At 43.9% G+C, this 19,880-nt stretch overlaps 1 protein-coding gene across 2 annotated transcripts in view; it reads right to left on the bottom strand.

Moving 5' to 3' along the window:
• Window positions 1-19,880, bottom strand: part of LAPTM5 (lysosomal protein transmembrane 5) — a 487,606-nt gene that overhangs the window by 264,319 nt on the left and 203,407 nt on the right. For both annotated transcript variants that reach the window (XM_044084718.1, XM_044084726.1), the window contains exon 4: window positions 866-997. In XM_044084718.1, coding sequence (XP_043940653.1) covers window positions 866-997 — 132 coding nt within the window. The remainder of the gene's footprint in view (window positions 1-865; window positions 998-19,880) is intronic.

Genomic DNA, 19,880 nt, shown 5'->3' with positions numbered 1-19,880 from the left:
TTCCATTTGTTTAATGGGTTAGTCCGACTGGACACAAGGTGTCCGTTTTCTGTGGAGGCCCGAGGAGAAAAGCTCCAATTACATAGTAAAAAATTATAAAAATAATAATAAAAAATTATATAAACATAGCTATTTTGTTCAAAGAGCATAGAACATATAAAAGGAGTAAAAACCAGTGCATTACAACTGATGCAGCATACAGTGGTTACAATACTGAGAAACAATTCAACAAGATATTATACAACAAATATAGAATTGCTTGAACTTAAATTCAAAAAGAAGTTTCCATAGACAAACAGGGTCATAAACTAGAAATTATAACTATAAAGGTGGCATAAATACCTGGTTTACAGTACTATGCACTAACTGAAACTACACAGTACACCTATGATCCAGGGATGTTGAAAGTCAGGAACAGGTGAAATTAATTAGTCTGATTCTTAAATAGTTTAACAACTTTGATAACTATTCCAATCTTTAAGATAAGAAACAGCAGCAAATGCAAATTTATTAACTACAGCCACCCTCTGTATGTACTACACAATAAAGCAGATTCAGAAATTAAGTGTAAGGGATCATAACCAGTTTCAATTGAAATTAACTGCATATACTTCAATGCTTTTACCAAGACCTACTAGATGGAGGATAATGGTAAAGGATTAAGAGTAATCTGAAACAAGTGGAAACAAGATGAGCAATTAAAGGCAATAAGAAATAGAACAGATTAATAAAAGTAAGTAAAATGAAGTGTGGGTTAAACTTTATATACTGGTACCCGGAAGGCAATATCACTGCACACTTAATATCTATTAGTATAATAACACTTAAATAAATAGATGTTCTAAAGTAACTAAAAAGAAATTACCATGTAAATCATGGAATACTTATAATTCAGCTGTGCAGGGATATCCACATAAGAACAAAAGACAGCCCAGACAGCGAGACAAATGTCCAAAATCTGCATAACCAGGAATGGGATCAGGAAGACTTCTCTGTGCTAAAACAGAAGAAAAAGGACAATATAAGCATCATACAGTACATATATGAAAATCCTAAAAATGTTTATTAAAGTGAATTATATAGCAGTTTACCAAACCTTAGTTCTTTACAAGGCCAACTTTTACAGTAGGTACATGAGACAAAATCCTACTGATGTCAGACAAACTTGTGCCACTCAGTTGAATGTTGGGGGAAGAGCAGTCCCAAACTCGCACAACCTGCCTCATTACAGAAAGTGCGCAGAGCCATATTTGTTTTCACTTTGCTATCCAAGTTATCTCCCATTCAGTCATCCTGCCCTCGTTCATGGGAGAAAGCAGATGAACTTCAGGAAACCACTGCATGTACTTACGAAAAGAACAGCAAATCACAAACTACATCTGCTATATCATCTAATTCTAGATTTCTTATCATACAACAATATAAGTGAACTGTATAACACAATAAGAAAAACAATACAGTACCTTAAGGAGCAGAAAGAAGAAAAAATGCTAAGAATACAAGACAGAACAGAATCCATTTTCTTCAAAATAGCCAGTAAAACTCCTGTTTTCACAATAGATCTCATTCTCATTTTTTAGCAATCACTTTATATATGACCAATCGAAGAAAACCTTTCACAAGTCAGACTGCAGCAAACTTCTAGAACATTCTGCATTTGGGGTGTCTGTGTACCAGTTTTGATACATGCCTTAATATTGTTTTGTATGAATATAACTGTGCTCATGCCAGGAACCACCAAGTTCACCATCTACCCAGCACCCACTGTTGCAAAAAAGGAAGTAAGTGTGATCCAACACTTAGAAAAGTCAAATAAAGGCTTGCTGTTACAGCTCTAGACAATAAAGTAAGTACTATAACCAGTACAGTTACAAAATGTTTTCTTTCTCTCCATTTCAGTATAAGGTTCATGGCTTGATGCTTAACAGGCACAAATCTGTGATTAATGTTATGTCCCACTCTCAACATAAAAATATGCATTGTCTACCCGGCACACTCAGACATTCCATCAATGGAGCAAAAAGATCACTTCCCAAACTAGGAAGGTGAATTTAAATCAACTGATAAACTACCAATGCATGTTTGTTTCTGTCTTTCGGCTTTTCCCAGTTAGGGGTCGCCACAACGGAACTCCGGCCCGCTAATGATTGGTAGTGGATTTTTATGTACCGGGTTACCAGCCCTGACGCACAACCTTCAACGAAGGCACGCCCCATTCACGTATGCCTCCACACAGAAGACGCTCTAGCTGAGAATCGAATGGGACAACGTCTTGCTATGAGGCGAGAGCGCTATCGCAGTAAACAACCAATGCATGTAAATGTCAAAAATGCCCCCCCCCCATACACAAACACTGCAGGAATGCATACATCTGTGGCTAATTCCATCGTTTTGAAGACAATACAACAAAAATCCTCTAATGAACATCTGTACATGTTAAGTGCAGGCATACAATAACAACAAAGAAAAGTGGTCTTAACACTGATACGTCCTCCAGACTAATGCTTTTGAGGTAGCACTAGAAACATCCACTCTCCATCCCTCCATGTGGAATGCCACTTTACCACAACTGCCAAAGGCTCATTAGTTTTCTATGAAATTAACAAACTGGTTTAAGGACAACTGACAACACTTTCAGGGGAAACATGGACTGGTCTAAAGGGTAACCCAATCCTTACGAAACACCAGGTACAATTTCCTATAAACTAAACATCTGATGTGCTGAGGTCACAGATAACAAACCAAAACATGCAAAGAGGATTGGAAAGCAGGGTCTTTAATAGTGAGTGGAAATGCAAAACTCCTTTAAGGGACTGCTTATAAAGCTAGTCCTAGGCCACAGTCCTACACTCCACAACGCTGCAATGCGCAAAAATGCCAGAGACATGTACCCTTGCCATGGAGAAAAATCAGACAAATTACAGAGGAAGCTGTACATTTAGTCAGAACAGCAGACAAAGTGATCTGAGGTGGCAAAGGACACCTCTGCACCAAACATAAAATTTTCCATTAAGCAAAATGTATCGGATAAATATAAGACTTTGTAACAACAGTAACTGCTTCCAACATGTCCGTGTGGAAGGTCGGTCTAGAAAGCAGAGCTGTGTAAGAATTCTGCACAACAGCAGACTTTCAAGCAAGATCCCTGTTGCAGTACAATTCAAGACACATGGCAATTGTATACAGTCTGGCATCTATCCAAACATCACAACTCTCACATCCCTGCTTATGCAGAGAAGGATGACAACTTCTTCATGTGGAGATGCATGCCTACATTTTGAATAGGTTAATACTTGTCCAAGCCATCTGCTGATCTTTTTTGTCAGCAAACACTGCAGAGACCATGTCCCACATAAGAGAGGCAAAGTACAGTTGTGTACACTTACCATAAATGTAGATGTTAGAGTGTATTCACTGTTGCAGTCATCACACTTGGGTTATCCTGCCAAGGGTAGCCCTCAGCCGGCCTGAATACCAGAGGCTTAAGTATTTCTGCATCGGTTACTGTCGCTCTAGGACTGACGTCACGTCGTCAGTGTTATACAATCAGGCAGCCGACACTATTACATCAGTTTTTCTTGCCCCAACTGTCAGGAGCCCCAAAACAGGGAGCTAGGTTATGGTGGACGAACACCACCAGTAGAAAGTAAATACCAAAAATTCCCTGTAAGGAGAAAGGAAGAGAGAGACAAGGGGGATGGAGGGTGGGAAACCAGGACTGCAACAGTGAATACACTAACATCTACATTTATGGTAAGTGTACACAACTGTACTATGTTCTTCATGTTTCACTGTTGCAGTCACACACGGGTTGATTCCCAAAGCTGAAGAAAGGGGTGGATGCCCTGCAAGACTGCGCTGGCAAAGCCTGCCCTGGATTTGGAGAAGATAGGCAGGTGGTAATGCTTGATGAAGGTATGAACAGAAGTCCATGTTGCAGCCTCCAGGATGTCTCTGGTGGGGTCCCCTCTGAGAAAAGCTGCAAAGGTGGAGGTTGCCCTGGTGGAATGCGTCCTGATCCTCTTTGGGGGCGGTTTCCCGTGCTGTTTGTAGCAAAAATGAATGCAGTATGCTAACCATTTGGAGACTGTTTGGATATGACCTTGCCCTCTGCCCCTGCTGCGAAGCTGACTAGCAATTGGTCAGTTTTACTAAAAGATTTAGTCCTATCCAGATAGGATCTGAGCTGTCTGTGCACATCTAGAGAGTGCAAAATCCTTTCCCCCTTGTTTTATGGGTTAGGGAAAAAGGTGGGCAAATGAATGGATTGGTTGAGAGCCACAGTGGACACCACTTTAGGCATGAAGGATGTGTTAGTCCTGAGGGAGACCATGTCAGCATGGAAAATAATGAAGGGCTCTACAGCCATGAATGCTTGTAGCTCTGAAACTCTTCTAGCTGAAGTCATGGCCAGAGGCAAGGCTGTTTTCCAAGAGAGGAATTTTAACTCTGCTAAAGCTGCAGGCTCAAAAGTGGGTAGGGTGAGCTTTTCCAACACAAAGTTAAGGTCCCAAGCTGGGGTAGGAGCTCTTCTGGGTGGCCTTAAGTTGTTAGCCCCTCTTAGGAACTGTTTGATGAGAGGGTGTGGGAAGAGAGGTGGCTCTGTGCTGTAATGAGCTGGGATGGCAGAGGCATGAATTTTAATAGAAGAGAAGGATAGACCCCTGTGTAGCAGGTCTGCTAGGTAATCCAGGATAAGAGGAAGGGAGGGCTGTGCTGTTTCGGCTCCCTTAGCCTGCCTGGATCCAGGTGCAAAACCTTTTCCACTTGTCAACATAGAATTTTCTAGTGCTGGGGCGTCTGGCCTCATGTATAACATCCAGGACTTGTTTGCTTAAGCTGGCAGCTTGAGGAGAGGTCAGGGAACAAGCCAGGCTGCCAGGTTCAGGGTCTGCAATTGTGGATGCATGAATTCTCCATTCTTCTGTGTCAGGAGTGTTGGGATCTGAGGTAGGTGCCATGGTGGCGGGGTGACAGGCTGCGCAGCAGTGGGTACCAGTGCTGGCGTGGCCAGTCTGGGGCAATCAAGATTGCCCTTGGTGTTTCCTCCCTTATTTTGAGCAGTACCTTTGAAATGAATGGTAGAGGGGGAAATGCATAGATCGAGAGGTTTACCCATTGTAAGGATAGAGCATCCACTTTCCAGGCCTTGCTGCGGGGTTCCGTGGTGCAAAATCTGCTGAGCTGATGATTGGAGTGGGAGGCAAAGAGGTCCACCTTCGGGGTCCCCCATTTCTGGGTTACAAGGTTGAAGGTTCTGTGGTCTAGTTGCCACTCGTGTGGGTCTAGCAGGTTCCTGCTTAAGTTGTCTGCCAGAGAGTTTAGGGAGCTTGGCAGGAATTGTGCTAGCAGGTGCATTTGCATGGCTGAGGCCGTGTGCCAAAGGGTCATGGTGAGCCTGCAGTGAGGATAAGATTGAGTCCCTCCCTGCTTGATGATTTACCACATCACTGTGGTGTTGTCTGTTTTGATCACTAGAGGCCCTGGGGAGAGTAGGGGGTCTGAAAGCTGTCAGAGCTTGCTGAACAGCTAGCATCTCTTTTTGGTTGATGTGCAGATTAATTTGATTTGGGCTCCAATGGCCCTGAATGCACCTGCCGTCCAGGTGTGCACCCCAGGCATAGTCTGATGCATCTGTGGTGAGGATCTGGATGGCGTGGGGTTGTGAGAAGGGAAGTCTCTTGTTGTGTTGCATGCTGCTGCCCACCATAGAAAACCTTTCCACTGACAGGGTATCATAGGTATGGCAGTTTCGTGGTCTTGAGAGTGTTGACACCAAAGGCTTTTTAGGTACCATTGTAGTTTCCTGATATGTAGTCTGGCATATGGAATGAGTAGAATGCAGAATGCCATGAACCCTAGGGCTTGCAGGATTTTCCTTGCAGATAACTGGGTTCTGGTGGCTAGTTAAGAGAAGTAGCCTGTCAGGTAAGGCTTGTTTTTCTGAAGTAAGGAATGCCATCTGGGATGATGTGTCCAGGCTTGCTCCCAGGAATACAATTTTTTGTGTGGGGACTACTTCTGATTTATTTCGTTGATAGTATACCCCAGGGAGGTCAGTAGGTCCTTTATAAAGGTCAGGTACTGTAACAGCTTCTCCTGACTGCCTGAATCAGGCAATCATCTAAGTAGAGGTAAATTTGAATACTTGTCTGCAAAAAGCAATGACTGGAGCCAGGCATTTTGTGAAACCTCTGGGAGCAGTGGATAAGCCAAAGGGAAGCACAGAGAACTGAAAGTGCATAGATCCTGTCCTGAAACGTAGATATTTCCTGCAAGATTCCCTGATTGGGATGTGTAGGTAGGCCCCTGTTAGGTCTAGGGTGGCTAACCAAGCATCCTTGGAAAGCATAGGAAGAAGCTGCTAGAGGGTGAGCAATTTGAATTATGGTATCACCAGAAAGGTGTTTAGAATGGATAGATCAAGGATTGGACGCCAGATGCCCTCTTTTCTGGGTACCAGAAAGAGTCTAAAATAGAAAACTTTGGCCTATCTGGTCTGCAGGAACATGCTGTATTGCCCTCATGGAGAGCAGGGAAAGGACTTGCTTTTTGGCCTCTGCCCACTGGTCTGGAAGATCATCTGGAAACCCTTTTGGGGTTGGCAGAGTGTGGAAATAAAATTTGTATCCCTGGGACACTAGGTTGAGGACCCATCGGTCGTTGGTAATAGAGGCCCAGTTGTTTGCATGGAAGGAGAGTTTTCCTCCTAGGGGTACAAGCAGGTGGGCAGAGGTAAGGGGTGGAGGTGTGTGAGTTCATACCATAAGGGGTTGGCTTAGCACTCCCTGTTTTTGAAGTTGAGGAACTCCATTACTTTGATCTCTGCATTCCCTGGGACTGCTGTCTGGGGGGGGGGGGGGGTCTGCTTCCCCTGGGTCTGGGCTGAATTGACCTGGAGGGGGCCGGAAAGGACCAGTGCTTGGAGGGGCAATGCCTACTGAACCTCGGAGGCTGGACCTGTAAAATGTCTAACTGTCTGCATAGATTTAGCTTTTTCTTCCATCTTTTTTAAGACCTCTTCTGCCTTGGTGCCAAACAAATTGTCTTTGTTCAATGGTGCGTCCAATAATTTTGATTTGATATGGTCTGGCAAGGTCTGTTCCTTAAGCCAAGCATGCCTTCTAAGGCCAGAACCAGTGACTGCTGCCCTGTAAGATGCTTCTAGGGTGTCAAAGCCACACTGCAAGGTTTGCTTAGTAACTTGGCTTGCAGAATGCATAAGCTCTTGTAATTCTTTATTTTCTGCACAAGCAGGAAAGGAAGATATTTTTTGTTTGAGGAGTTCCGTGGTATGCTGCTGATATTTCAGCATGTGGAACTGACAATTTAGTGCTCTAACAGCAAGAGTTGCAGAGGTGTATACTTTTTTACCTCATCTGTCTAAAGCTTGGAAATCCCTGTCTGAGGGGGTGGGATTCTTAGCTGAGGTTGCTTTAATTCCTTTTGGTCCTTGGGAGATGACCTCTGGGTCAGCAGTAGGAGTTTTGAAAAGGAATTTGTGAGAGTCAGGGACTCTGTAGTACCTGTCTGGTTTCCTGGGAGCAGGAGGAAGTGTGTCAGGAGTCAAACTGGATTCCATAAAAACATCATCTACAACATCCAGGACAGGGAGAATGGCTAAAGGTCTGTGCTGTGGTAAATCTAAGAATTCCCTGAGTCTCTTTTTTGACTGAAGACAGTCCTGACATTCCCATTAGAAATGCTCCCTTAAAGTATGTAGGGTTTCACCAAATGAAAAATCCTCTGGAGGAGAGGCAGAAGGAATGGATTCCTCTGCATCAGAATCCTCATAAGCAGACGGGGGTTGCATGTCTTCATATTCAGAAAAGTACAGTTGTGTACACTTACCATAAATGTAGATGTTCGAGTGTCTTCACTGTTGCAGTCATGACTGTAGGGTTCTCCCCTGCCGGCAGGCAGTCCTCGGTCGGCCAGAATCCCAAAGTCTGGGTCCGGCGTCGGCTGTTCAACCATGCTTCCTGACGTCAGAGCGCCAGGAGTACAAAGCTGACAGCCGACGCCATGTTCTCCAGTTTTTCTTGCCCCAGATGTCAGGAGTTCCAAAATGAGTAAGGTCCCATAACCTTTGCAAATACACCTCAAAAGAATGGTGAGAAAGGAAACCATACAAAGGTAAAAATAAGAGGGGACAGGAGGGAGGGAAACCCAGACTGCAACAGTGAAGACACTCGAACATCTACATTTATGGTAAGTGTACACAACTGTACTATGTTCATCGTGTTTCACTGTTGCAGTCATGACTGTAGGGTAGAATCCCAAAGCAGAGTGAAAGGGAGGTGGTCATAAAGTAGAAGGGGCTAAAAGGCCCTGTAAGACTGCAGAAGCAAAGCCTGCCCTAGACTTAGAGTAGAGAGGTAGATTGTAGTGCTTTGAAAAAGTATGCACTGAACTCCAAGTTGCAGCCTCCAAAATGTCTTTGGTAGGAGCTCCCCTGAGGAAGGCAGCTGAAGTGGCAGCAGCTCTGGTGGAATGAGTCCGTATACTCCCTGGGATTTGCTTTCCATGGTGTGAATAACAAAATCTAATACCATGAGCAATCCATTTAGAAATGGTCTGTTTTGAAATGGCTTTTCCTTGAGAACTTGAAGCATAAGAAACAAACAATTGCTCTGATTTTCTGATGTCCTTGGTTCTGTCCAGGTAAAAACGTAGTTGTCTGTGTACATCCAAGGAATGTAAGATCCTTTCCCCTTTATTTTGAGGAGTGGGGAAAAAGGTTGGCAAGTGAATAGTTTGATTTAAAGCCACTTTGGAAACCACCTTAGGCATGAATCTAGGATTAGTCCTTAAAGAAACCCTGTCTTGATGAAAAATAATATAAGGTTCCACAGCCATAAGAGCTTGCAACTCTGAAACTCTCCTGGCAGAGGTCAGAGCTAACAGGATGGCTGTTTTCCAAGATAAAAACTTGATGTCAGAAGAGGCAGCAGGCTGAAAAGGAGGTAAGGTGAGTTTTTACAAAACATAGTTAAGATCCCAAGCAGGAATGGGAGGAGATCTAGGAGGCCTTACGTTCTTAGCTCCTCTGAGAAACTGTCTCATGAGCTGGTGGGAAAAGATTGGAGGGTCTGTATTATAATGAGCGGAAATAGCAGAGGCATGAATCTTAATGGAAGAGAAAGAGAGACCCTTATGTAAGAGATCTGTTAGATAAAGTAAAATCAAAGGAATGTTAGGAAGAAGAGGATCAGAATCCTGAGCCTGCATCCAGGAACAAAATCTTTTCCATTTTCCTGCATAAGATTTTCTAGTGCTAGGACGTCTGGCTTCTAAAATGACATCCATAACCTGCTTGGGTAGGAGAGAATGAATCAAAGACCCTGGATTAACCAGGCCGCCAAGCTGAGAGTTCTGACATGGGAGTGAAGAACCTGACCCTGATGTTGGGACAGAAGGTTCGGAGTCTGTGGTAAAACCCAAGGGGGCTCCCGACATAGGTTTTTCAGAGTTGGATACCAAAACTGTCGAGGCCAATTTGGGGCCAGCAAGATAATCATCTTGGGCCTGTCCTGTTTTATCTTTAATAATACCCGTGGAAGAAGAGGAAGAGGCGGAAAGGCATATCCCGAGAGGTTTCTCCAACTGAATGATAGGGCATCCATTTTCCAAGCTTGTTTGTGGAAAGTCCTGGTGCAAAAATTCTGTAGTTGTTGATTGAGATGGGATGCAAAGAGGTCTATGTGAGGACATCCCCAGACTGCTGTTATCATCCTGAATATTTCGGTGTCCAGCATCCACTCGTGCGGATCCGAAAGGTTTCTGCTCAGACTGTCTGCCAGGACGTTTTGCTTTCCTGGTAGAAATTGAGCTTGAAGGTCCAGATTGCAAGCTAGGGCTGTGTTCCATAGATTCATGGCTAGTCTGCAAAGGGGGTAGGAATGAGATCCCCCTTGCTTGTTTATGTACCACATAACTGTGGTGTTGTCTGTTCGTATCAGTAGTTGTCCTGGTTGCAGAAGATTCCTGAAGGCCCACAGAGCTTTCTGAACGGCTAACATTTCCTTTAAATTAATATGTAGGTGCTCCTGATCCTTTGTCCAAAGGCCCTGCATACAGTTGCCCAGAAAATGGACTCCCCATGCATAATCTGAGGCGTCCATGGTTAGTATCTGAGTGGCAGGAGGCAGACAGAAGGGTTTTCCTTTGTTTAGAGTACATGCCTTGGACCACCAAGGAATTCCTTTTGAAGACAAGGCAGGACGGAGATCAGTATGTCTAAACTGTGGCAATGCTGAGACCATACACTTTTTAGGTACCACTGTATTTTCCTCATATGTAGTCTTGCATATGGTACGAGAAGGATGCAGGAGGCCATGTAACCCAAAGCCTGCAGGAATTTCCTTGCAGATAGCCGAGTTAAAGTTGCCAAGGTTTTGAAAGTTGAAGCCAGCTGTAATTGTTTTTCGTATGTCAGAAATGCCATCTGGGTTGTGTGTAGAAGAGCACCCAGAAAAGTTATCTGTTGCAAGGGAGTCAAATTTGACTTTTTTATGTTGACAGTGAATCCCAGGAACTTGAGAAGTTTCTGAACAAATTCTAGATGCTGGAGTAAGACATCCTTGCTGTCTGCCTGAATAAGACAATCGTCCAGATAAGGGTAAATTTGAATTCCCTTGAGTCTGCAATAAGCTACTACTGGAGCCAGGCACTTGGTGAAGACCCTGGGCGCAGTAGACAATCCAAAGGGCAGCGCAGAGAATTGATAATGCCTCGACCCGGCCTTGAATCTGAGGTATTTTCTGCACTCCTGCCTGATGGGAATGTGTAAATATGCCTTTTAAATCCAAAGTCACCATCCATGCATTTTTGGTCAGCATTGGAAGTAGCTGCTGTAGAGTAAGCATCTTGAATTTTGATATTTCTAGAAAAGTGTTCAAGACTGACAGATCCAGAATGGGTCTCCATGAATTTTGCTTCCTAGGGACTAGAAAGAGCCTTGAGTAAAAACCTTGTCCCATCTCTGAAAGCGGAACTAGTTCTATTGCTTTCATAGCCAAAAGAGCTTCCACCTGGTTTAAGGCCTCTGTCCATTGATGTTTTGGAAGATCTGGCCATCCGCTTGGCCTTGGTAGGGTATGAAAATGGAATTTGTAACCTCTTAAAACCACATCCAGAACCCACTTGTCTTGGGTTATATGAGTCCAATTTTGGTGAAAAAGTGAAAGTTTTCCTCCGAGAGGGGCTTCCAGGCAAGAAGTTCCTGCAGCCCAACAGAGGGAGTCATGGAGTCTGTTTCCTATGGGTTTGCGACCTGTCCTCTCCCCCTCTAGGGGTGGAAGCAGTCCACTGTCTTGGTCTGTAAGAGGCTTGTGCTTGAGGCCTTCCTCGGGAGCGTCTGTATCTACCCCTCTGAGGCCTGTCTGTATTGGGAAAGGACCAATCTTTAGTAGGCCAATTCCTGCTAAATCTGGGAGGCTGTACTTGTAAGAAATCTTTAACAGTTTGCATGGATTTCGCCTTGTCCTCCATCTTTTTAATCACCTCTTCAGCTTTAGATCCAAACAAAACATTATGCTGAACAGGAGCATCCAATAATTTAGCTTTTACTTGATCAGGCAAATTTTGTTCCTTTAACCATGCATGCCTTCTAATGACTGTGCCAGAGGCAGCAGCCCTACAAGAAGCCTCCAAGGCATCAAATCCACAGTGTAAACCATGCTTCCCAACTTGTTCAGTGGCATGCATTAAGTCATGTAATTCCTTATCTGCACAGGCGGAAATGGAAGTAAGCTTTTGTTTTAAAACAGACAGGAGAAATTGCTGGTATTTCAGCATATGAAACTGACAGTTTAAAGCCCTAATGGATAAAGTAGCAGAAGTGTACACTTTTCTGCCCCATCTTTCTAAAGATCTGGAATCTTTCTCAGTGGGAATGGGTTTTTTTGCAGAAGCGGCCTTAACTCCCTTAGGACCCTGAGAAATGGTTTCAGGGTCAGCAGTAGGGTTCTTGTACAAAAACTGGTGGGAATCAGGAACCCTGTAATATCTGTCAGGCTTAACAGGAGCAGGAGGGAAAGAGTCAGGGGTTAAGTTAGCCTCCGAAAAAGCATTATCCACAATATCCAAAATAGGAGGAATAGCCAGGGGTCTAATTGTTGGGGAAGAAGAAAAAAATCCCTTAGTCTTTTCTTAGATTCCGAATACTCCTGTCCTTCCCAGTGGAAATGTTCCCTCATTTCATGCAAAGTTTCCCCAAAAGAGAAATCCTCAGGGGGAGAAGCTGAAGGAATGGATTCCTCAGCATCAGAATCCTCATAAGGAGGGAAAGAATATTCCTGGTCAGAAGAAGAAACTGAAGAAACAGAAGCCTGATCAGAGGAGTCATAATAAACTTCCTGCCTTGGCCTTTTATCTGGAGGGGGATGAGAACCCCTAATCATAGTAAGTAAATCCTCCGCCATCTTAAGTAACTGTTTCTGTGACTTGGGAGCCGGATCAGAAGAGGCCTGTGTTGCAGTCTTTGATTTGGAAGGAGTCTTTGCCTTTGTCTTTGGCTTTGCCTTTAACAGAAGCTGAGTAGGCCTGAAAACCCCTTCGGAAGCCGGTACCTGCACAGCGGCTCCGGACCCATCCGAAGGAGCATTGTCCGAAGGTCCTGCAATTGAAATATTCAAAGGCCTAGATGGCTCCTCGTGGGAGGCTGCAAAAGCGCCTCACTGACGACGGCCGAACCTGAAGCTGGCTGTGCTTGTGCGATATCATCAGATTTGGACCTCGGAGGCCTGTCTTTGTCCTTGCGTCGTTTGTGAACTCCGGTAGCTGGAACCGTATCCAACGACATTTTGTAATTAAAACGCCTACCGAAGTAATGAAATGCAAAATCGTACCTTCGTGTAATAGTACGTTGATTGAATCTAGCACAAAACCGACAACTAGCTAGGTCGTGGTCAGGGCCTAGGCAAGGAATACAGTAAGAATGAAAATCCTTATGAGGTATTTGCTTCCCACATGAAATACAATTATTAACTTTTTCTGACATCGGACTGGAGCAAGAAAAAGTTTCAACGGGTACTTAGCTTGAGTAGGAGAATAAAATCTTCGGACTGAAGTTTTGTTCAAAAAAGATTGTCAGGAGTCAGCCAACCGGCACTTGCGAACTGCTATCACCGCACGGCAAGAAAGACTGGAGAACATGGCGTCGGCTGTCAGCTTTGTACTCCTGGCGCTCTGACGTCAGGAAGCATGGTTGAACAGCCGACGCCGGACCCAGACTTTGGGATTCTGGCCGACCGAGGACTGCCTGCCGGCAGGGGAGAACCCTACAGTCATGACTGCAACAGTGAAACACGATGAACATCCTCAGAGTCATCGGACTCCTGTTCAGATAAAACTACTGGGGACAAGTCTCTTTTTCTTTTGGAAGGGGTAGCCTGGCTTCCCCTAATAAGCATAATAATATCTTCCGCCATTTTAAGCATTTGAGATTGAGGCATGGAAGCAGGTGCCTGAGCTTGGGTCATTGTTTTTTTAAGCATAGTTCGTACCCTGGGCCTTAGAAACAGGGTAGTTTTAGAAAGAACTGAAGACGCGAAAGAAGTCGTCTGTTTGTGTCGAGTATCAGTAGTGTGAAGTACTTCCTCAGAAGGTGGTGCCTGCTCAGTGGCTCTGGACCCATCCAAGGTAGAGACATTTAGTTGAAGAAGAGTCTTGCGGCATACTGTACTCCGAACGGGTCTCGGTAGTGGCCTGCGAATCCACAGAAGCGGCCATCAGGGGCTGCGAAAGCACCTCACTGAGGACAGAAGAACTGACGACTAGCTTAACGGAAGTGTCGTTCTAGTTTTGGACCTGTGCGGTCCGTCTCTATCCTTACGTTTTTTCAGAAGATCGGTAGTCGGATGGCTTACTGAAGACATATCAGAAAACGAGGACTGAGAGTAAAAATATTTAGCTACAATAAGGGCCCGGCGACATATAGTTCTTGCGTTGAACAAAGCACAAAAGCGACAGCGAGAGACGTCTTGGTCTGGGCCTAAACAGGTGATGCAGTAATAATGGAAGTCTCGGTGTGGTATTTGCTTTCCACAGGCGAGACAATTGTTAACTTTTTCTGACATCGGTTAGAGCAAGAAAAAAGGATCCCCAATGGGATACTTAGCTTTAGAAGACTTCAACTTCAATTTGGAAATGAAAACTCAATGGTGAGAATCAGGTGGTATGACGTGAGCCAGCTTGCAAGTTCTGTGAAACAGTCAACCCATCCTTCCCAGTAGGCTGCCTGCACACTCAGCATAGCAGCCTGGTTGAAAGACCAGGCATGCACATTCTCACACCTTCTCTTGCAAGCTAACTCAGCCACTGCAGCTGTCGCTCCCACTCCCACGGCTAAGCTCATACTACTCCCCCACTGCCAATCACACACACGCATCACCTGCACACTTATCAGGGCTTCATCCGTCTATGCCATGGTGCCAAGTGTTGACTTTGCACCAAAAGCAGGCTGAAAGTCACCCTAATGGAAACCTGATAAGAAATGCTAATCTTTACTCAAGAGACTGAAAGAGGGTTATCTTGTGGGTGAAGTTGGGACGAATCTTCTACTACAGCAGTGATCTTCCTTAAACATGTACTGTTACGAAAAATTCGCACAAAGTATTCTTTGTATAGAGCAGTGTTGCAGTACAATTCAAGACCTATAGGAAAGAGATTCCCACAGCTCTCTCCAAATCTAGGGTTGGGAGTATTCTGTATGTGGTAGCCTTATATAGTGCCCTTTCAGGGGACACCCTGAAAGGCCATCACTCTAATCCCCACCTCACCTTCTCTGTACATATAGTTTACAGTGTTTTGAAAATGTATGTACTGGTGACAAGGTGCCTGCTTCACAGACTAGGTAGATGCCAACCTAAAAAGGCCACGGAAGAGGTGGCTACTTCAGTGGAAGGTGCCCAATACATTCTTGCAGAGGACTGCCCCATTTTCTCATAGCAAAACACTAAACAATTTGCTAGCCACTTGGAAAGCATAGCATAAGACTAGGCAAGCAATCACAGGGACTATAAGAGGAACATCCATGTATATCTTTAAGTAGACACACTTAAGTACTCATAAAGGGTGGCAAGAGCTTTTAATAGTCACCACCTGCCAAATCAAGCAGGGCTATACATGGTAACCTTGTTGTAAATTTGTGCATATCTATCCAGTCATTAAGACTATCCTTAAAGAGAGACAAAGTAGTGCTTTGCTTGCCATGTACTGAAAGCTTACAACATAGACTGGGAAGTCCATGTTTGAGTTAGGAACCTATCCTTCCACAGAATCTATCTGTTGGTGTGCGCATGGGTGTTTGCAGAATCACTAGTTTTGTGAAAAAATAGCTGGTCAAATGGGATTTGGATTTTTATGGCTAGAAAATCGTAACATAGATCTCATCAGTAGTGCAAGTAGAGGTATTCTAATATATCGGGAAAGCTGAAGGCTTTAAAGCCTTTCATTTTTTTGGTTAAAAACTATGGACCATTCCAATTGAATGATATGTTTGGATCTCTACGGGTCTGTATTAGAAGATCGAATGTTCAGGGGATCAAACAAACACCTAAACATCGATCTTCTAATCTCGAAAGCAAAAAACGAGAATGGCCGATTTAACGCAGGGAAAGACTTCCCTTGGCCGTTCACCAGAGTTTGCTATTTCCCTACTGTTCAGCAATCTCGGAGTTGGTATATGTAGTTGGGGGGGGTGGTACAGCCCCCCACTTAATTTAGATGTAAAGTAATGTTTTTTGTGTTGTGGCCGAGGGGCGTGTTTCCCTGGGAAGTTTGACATTTGGTTTGATATTAGAAGATCAATGTTTAGGTGTTCGATAACCTAAACGTTCTGTCTTCTAACATAGACCCATCTCAACATACCAAAGGGGGCACTGTATTTAATGAGGAGTCTGATAAGGCAAGAGCACAGTGGTAAGATTTGTTTTGGATCTTTAAGACATTCCTTTGGGAATTAAGTAGGTCAGATAGTAAGATTTCCATGACTATGGTGGAAACTTAATGACTGCATGAGAGAGCTGTCCACATAAGTACCACAGTCTCTTAAGATTCTGTCTATTTGAAGAGAAGTACCTCTCGTAACAGGTGGAAATAGCTTTTTTACTGAACACTGATGGGCTGTACTTTTTTGCATTTTGCTTCACAGCTTTTCAGTACACCAGGTAATGCATACTCCAGCCCTTTTTGCAGCAGTTTTGAATCAGTGGGGGGGGGACAGATGGCATTGCTCAGCTTGCAGTCATCTACAAACATGGTATACCAGTGATAACAAACTGGACGTCTGTAAAATAAATGTAAAACAGAAGAGGGCCCAACACTAACCCCTGTAGTATGCCACTAGTTACAATTTTACATTCAGAGACGAAACCAGTAACTTTCAGTTCTTTGGATCTGTTGACAAACTAGTCTGCAATCTACAGCACACTGTAGGAAGTTTACATTAAGGCTGTCTAACATTTCAATAGTACCAACATGGGAGATGGCATCAAGAGCCTTGGCCAGGCCAAGACAAGCAGCATGCAAAGACTGACCACTGTCCACAACTTCTGTAACCTTTTAAGTTTAATAAGTTCATAAGATAAGACCCAGCTTTCATAAAACCAAGCTGACCGGTGTCGTCAGTTAAGTAGCCTTATGTCTGTATAAATTCATTCTGATATACACATCCCATGGCTATGCATGCAAGGCTGGTCAGGCTGATGGGCCCATTATTACCTTGCACACAGGTCACCCTTGTGTTGAGCAGTCACATTGTCCATTTTCCAGGCATCATAGACAAGCCCTATAGAACAGATAGAAGAGGAGGTCAAATAGTTTAAAGAGAGGCTTGGAAAGTGCACAGTTGGCACTGATGAGAATGCAGCCTGGTATGTTAACTGTTTGGTGAAAGGTTTGGTCTCTTCACACCACACAAAGTTATTAACAACAGGTCATTACACTATACAGATAATATGGCAGAGGCATACCCAGTTCTAGCCCTAGAAATAGTGACCCCTCAACACAAGGGTGGCCTGTGTGCAGACCAAGGTAATAATGGGCCCATCAACCTGACCAGCCTTGCATGCATAGCCATGGGATGTGTATATCAGAATTAATTTATTTATTAATTTGGCCTGCTGGACAGAGGTACAGGGAACTAATCTAAGGGGGTGGCGAAAGCCAACACATTCTGGCTAGGCTTATAAATGCTTTCAGATAGATAGCCTAGTACCTACCTATGAACCTAAATAATGTTCAATTTGTAGTGCTTTGAAAAAGCATGAAAAGATGCCCAAGTAGCTGCGGTCAAACAACCTGTGTACGGACTTCCTTATGGAAGGCCATATTTGTGACTTTGCCCTAGTACTACAAACTTTAATAGAACGTACTTATTTATTATTCTGGGATGATGCAGTGTGCCAGACAATTTATGAAAATTTGTTCCGACTCTGCCTCATCTTTTCTTCAAAAAGGGAAAAACGATCAGACCTTCTTGTATCTTTGGTTCTCTGTAAATATCGTCTTGTCTGTGCACTTCCTGAGAATATAGTATTTTTCTCTCTTGTTTTGTACATTGATGAAAACAAGGAATTGAAATGGTAGGCTGCAAGTTAGTTCCATCATTACCTTAGGCATAAAGGTAGGATTTGTTCTACGCCTCACCCTGTCCCTGTGAAAACCAGCAGGGGCTGTGACTGCAGGTTCAAGAGGTGCTTGAGAAAGTTTTCAAGAGTATAATTCAGATCCCAAAGAGGTACAGTTGTTCATGACAGTTTCTAGTGTAATACACCCTTTAGGAACTGCTGAACTGATAGCTGACTTGCAAAGGGTATACTCAGTGGCTGGCACACAGGCTGAGATGGCCAAAAGGTGTACCTTAACAGATAGTTACTGGAGTATAATGCAGAACTGTGAAGTACCAACATGAAAACCTCTTCCATAACTAGTTTTAACAAGTGGCTGAGCTACAGGCCTATTCATGAATAATCAATGTGTTCTCTGAACTGCTGCCTGCAGGACATAGGGTTAGATCATCCAGACTATGAGTTGTAGTGTTTCCAGGTTGGGGTGTATGAGTGCCTCCTCTTCTTGAGGTAGAGGTTCACCAGCAACAGCTGCTGCTGCATGTGGAATTTCCCATTGGACATTTACAATTAACAGCATCTTTGTACTCTCCTCATAACTTCACACTAGGTTAGCTGCCCATGTGAACCACTAATTTTCCTTGGTGAGAATCAAAGACTGTATCAGATATCTGTGAGGTAAATGCTTTAACCATTACTCCAACTCCCAACCCAAAACTTTCTGTCTTACTGTCTAGATCACATTAGTGATGCGAAGGGACTGGAAGGAATACATATAGGAAGAAATGTATCCAGTTAATGGACAAAGCATCCTGTGCCCAAATCTCCTTGTTGGGTGCTATTCAGCAGAACATTTTCAACTCTTTATTGTTTGACAAAGTAAACAAACCTGTATCCGAGACATCCTACTTGTGCACTACCTGAGGAAATACATTCCACTTGTGTGGGTTTGACTTTGATCTATTGAGTAGATCTATCACTGTGTTCTAAAGTGAGGCAATGCAGATTACCATTTAGAGTCATCTGGGACTGGAGAGCTAAGTCCCAGGCACTCACAGCTACATTTAGAGTCATCTGGGACTGGAGAGTTAAGTCCCAGGCACTCACAGCTAGCTTGCAAATGGAGAAGAATGTGTTCCTCTCTGCTTGTTGATGTAACACATAACACTATTACTGTCTGAGACTACCTGAAGAGCACCCCCCTTTCCAAACTGGCTTGAAAGTCTTAAGCGCTGCAATTAATACCATCATGTACTTCACACCTGTGCGCTTCTTCTGCCTTTAGGTTGTACTCCAAAGTCCCTGGACTTCGGAATTATTTGTGTATGTTTCCCAGAATTAAGTCTAAAGTGCCTGTTAGCATTTGGTTGGGGGGGGGGGGGGTGAGAGGCACTTCCTCATTTAATAGGTCCTCATTTTCCTAATTACACCAGATGGTAAAGCTCTTCCACTTAGTTAGTATGACTTACTTGTATCAGGTTTCTTGGCTTCCTTTAAAATATCCAGCATGTCCATGACAGAAAGTATCTGGAGTGAATAAGATTCAGATCCTCCAGATGTTAGCCTAAGCCCTTCAGGTTGGGATGTACTGGGGTCCTAGCCCCATCAATGAGCAGGTCTTTCCTCTGGGGCAGAAAGTAAGATTGTTCCCTGACCACGCAGGCAATGAATGTAAAACCAGTGTGACCCAGATCAAAGTCACATTATGAGACTCATTCTGGGCTGCTTTCTGCAAATTTTCTCCACAATGTGCGAAAAAAGGACACAGGAATTAAGGTTCACCAATGGAAAGAGAAGCTATGCACCTTCTAAGCCCCACTCCATGGTAGCCTTGCACAGCAGACTGGAGGATGGTGATTTGTTGCAGAAGCAAACGGATCCAAAGTGATCCCATATGGTTAACTGCCAGAATACTGCTCTGTTCAGTTTCCATTCATGGCTTCCTGTAAGCATCCTGCTAAGAGTACTGGAGATGCTACTTTATTGTGACAATATTCACATTGCTCTGAGCACAAGGCTGTGTATAGCTACTACATTGCAGATTTGCACTGTTAATGAGCACAAAGGATAGAACTTTGTATTCCCCCCAAAATTTTATGCACCTGGGTTGACCATAAGAAGTTGGAGAACTCCTGGTTTTGTGTGCGCAAAGAAGGCTTTCAGGGCTAAGAGAACTACCAACATATCTTTCAGGAGGATGTGTAGTTTCTTTTGCAAATGATATCAAGACCTCTACAAAGAATATTCCCCAAGTGAGGCCCAAGTCAAAGTCCAAGGCATCAGTAGTCAGGCACTGAATAGGCTCAG

The sequence above is a fragment of the Protopterus annectens genome, chromosome 1.part1 (assembly GCF_019279795.1).
Source record: "Protopterus annectens isolate FY-2018-M chromosome 1.part1, PAN1.0, whole genome shotgun sequence".
NCBI lineage: Eukaryota > Metazoa > Chordata > Ceratodontiformes > Protopteridae > Protopterus > Protopterus annectens.
Note: the sequence above shows the minus strand (reverse complement) of the source record. Positions and strands in the feature narration are given on the sequence as shown.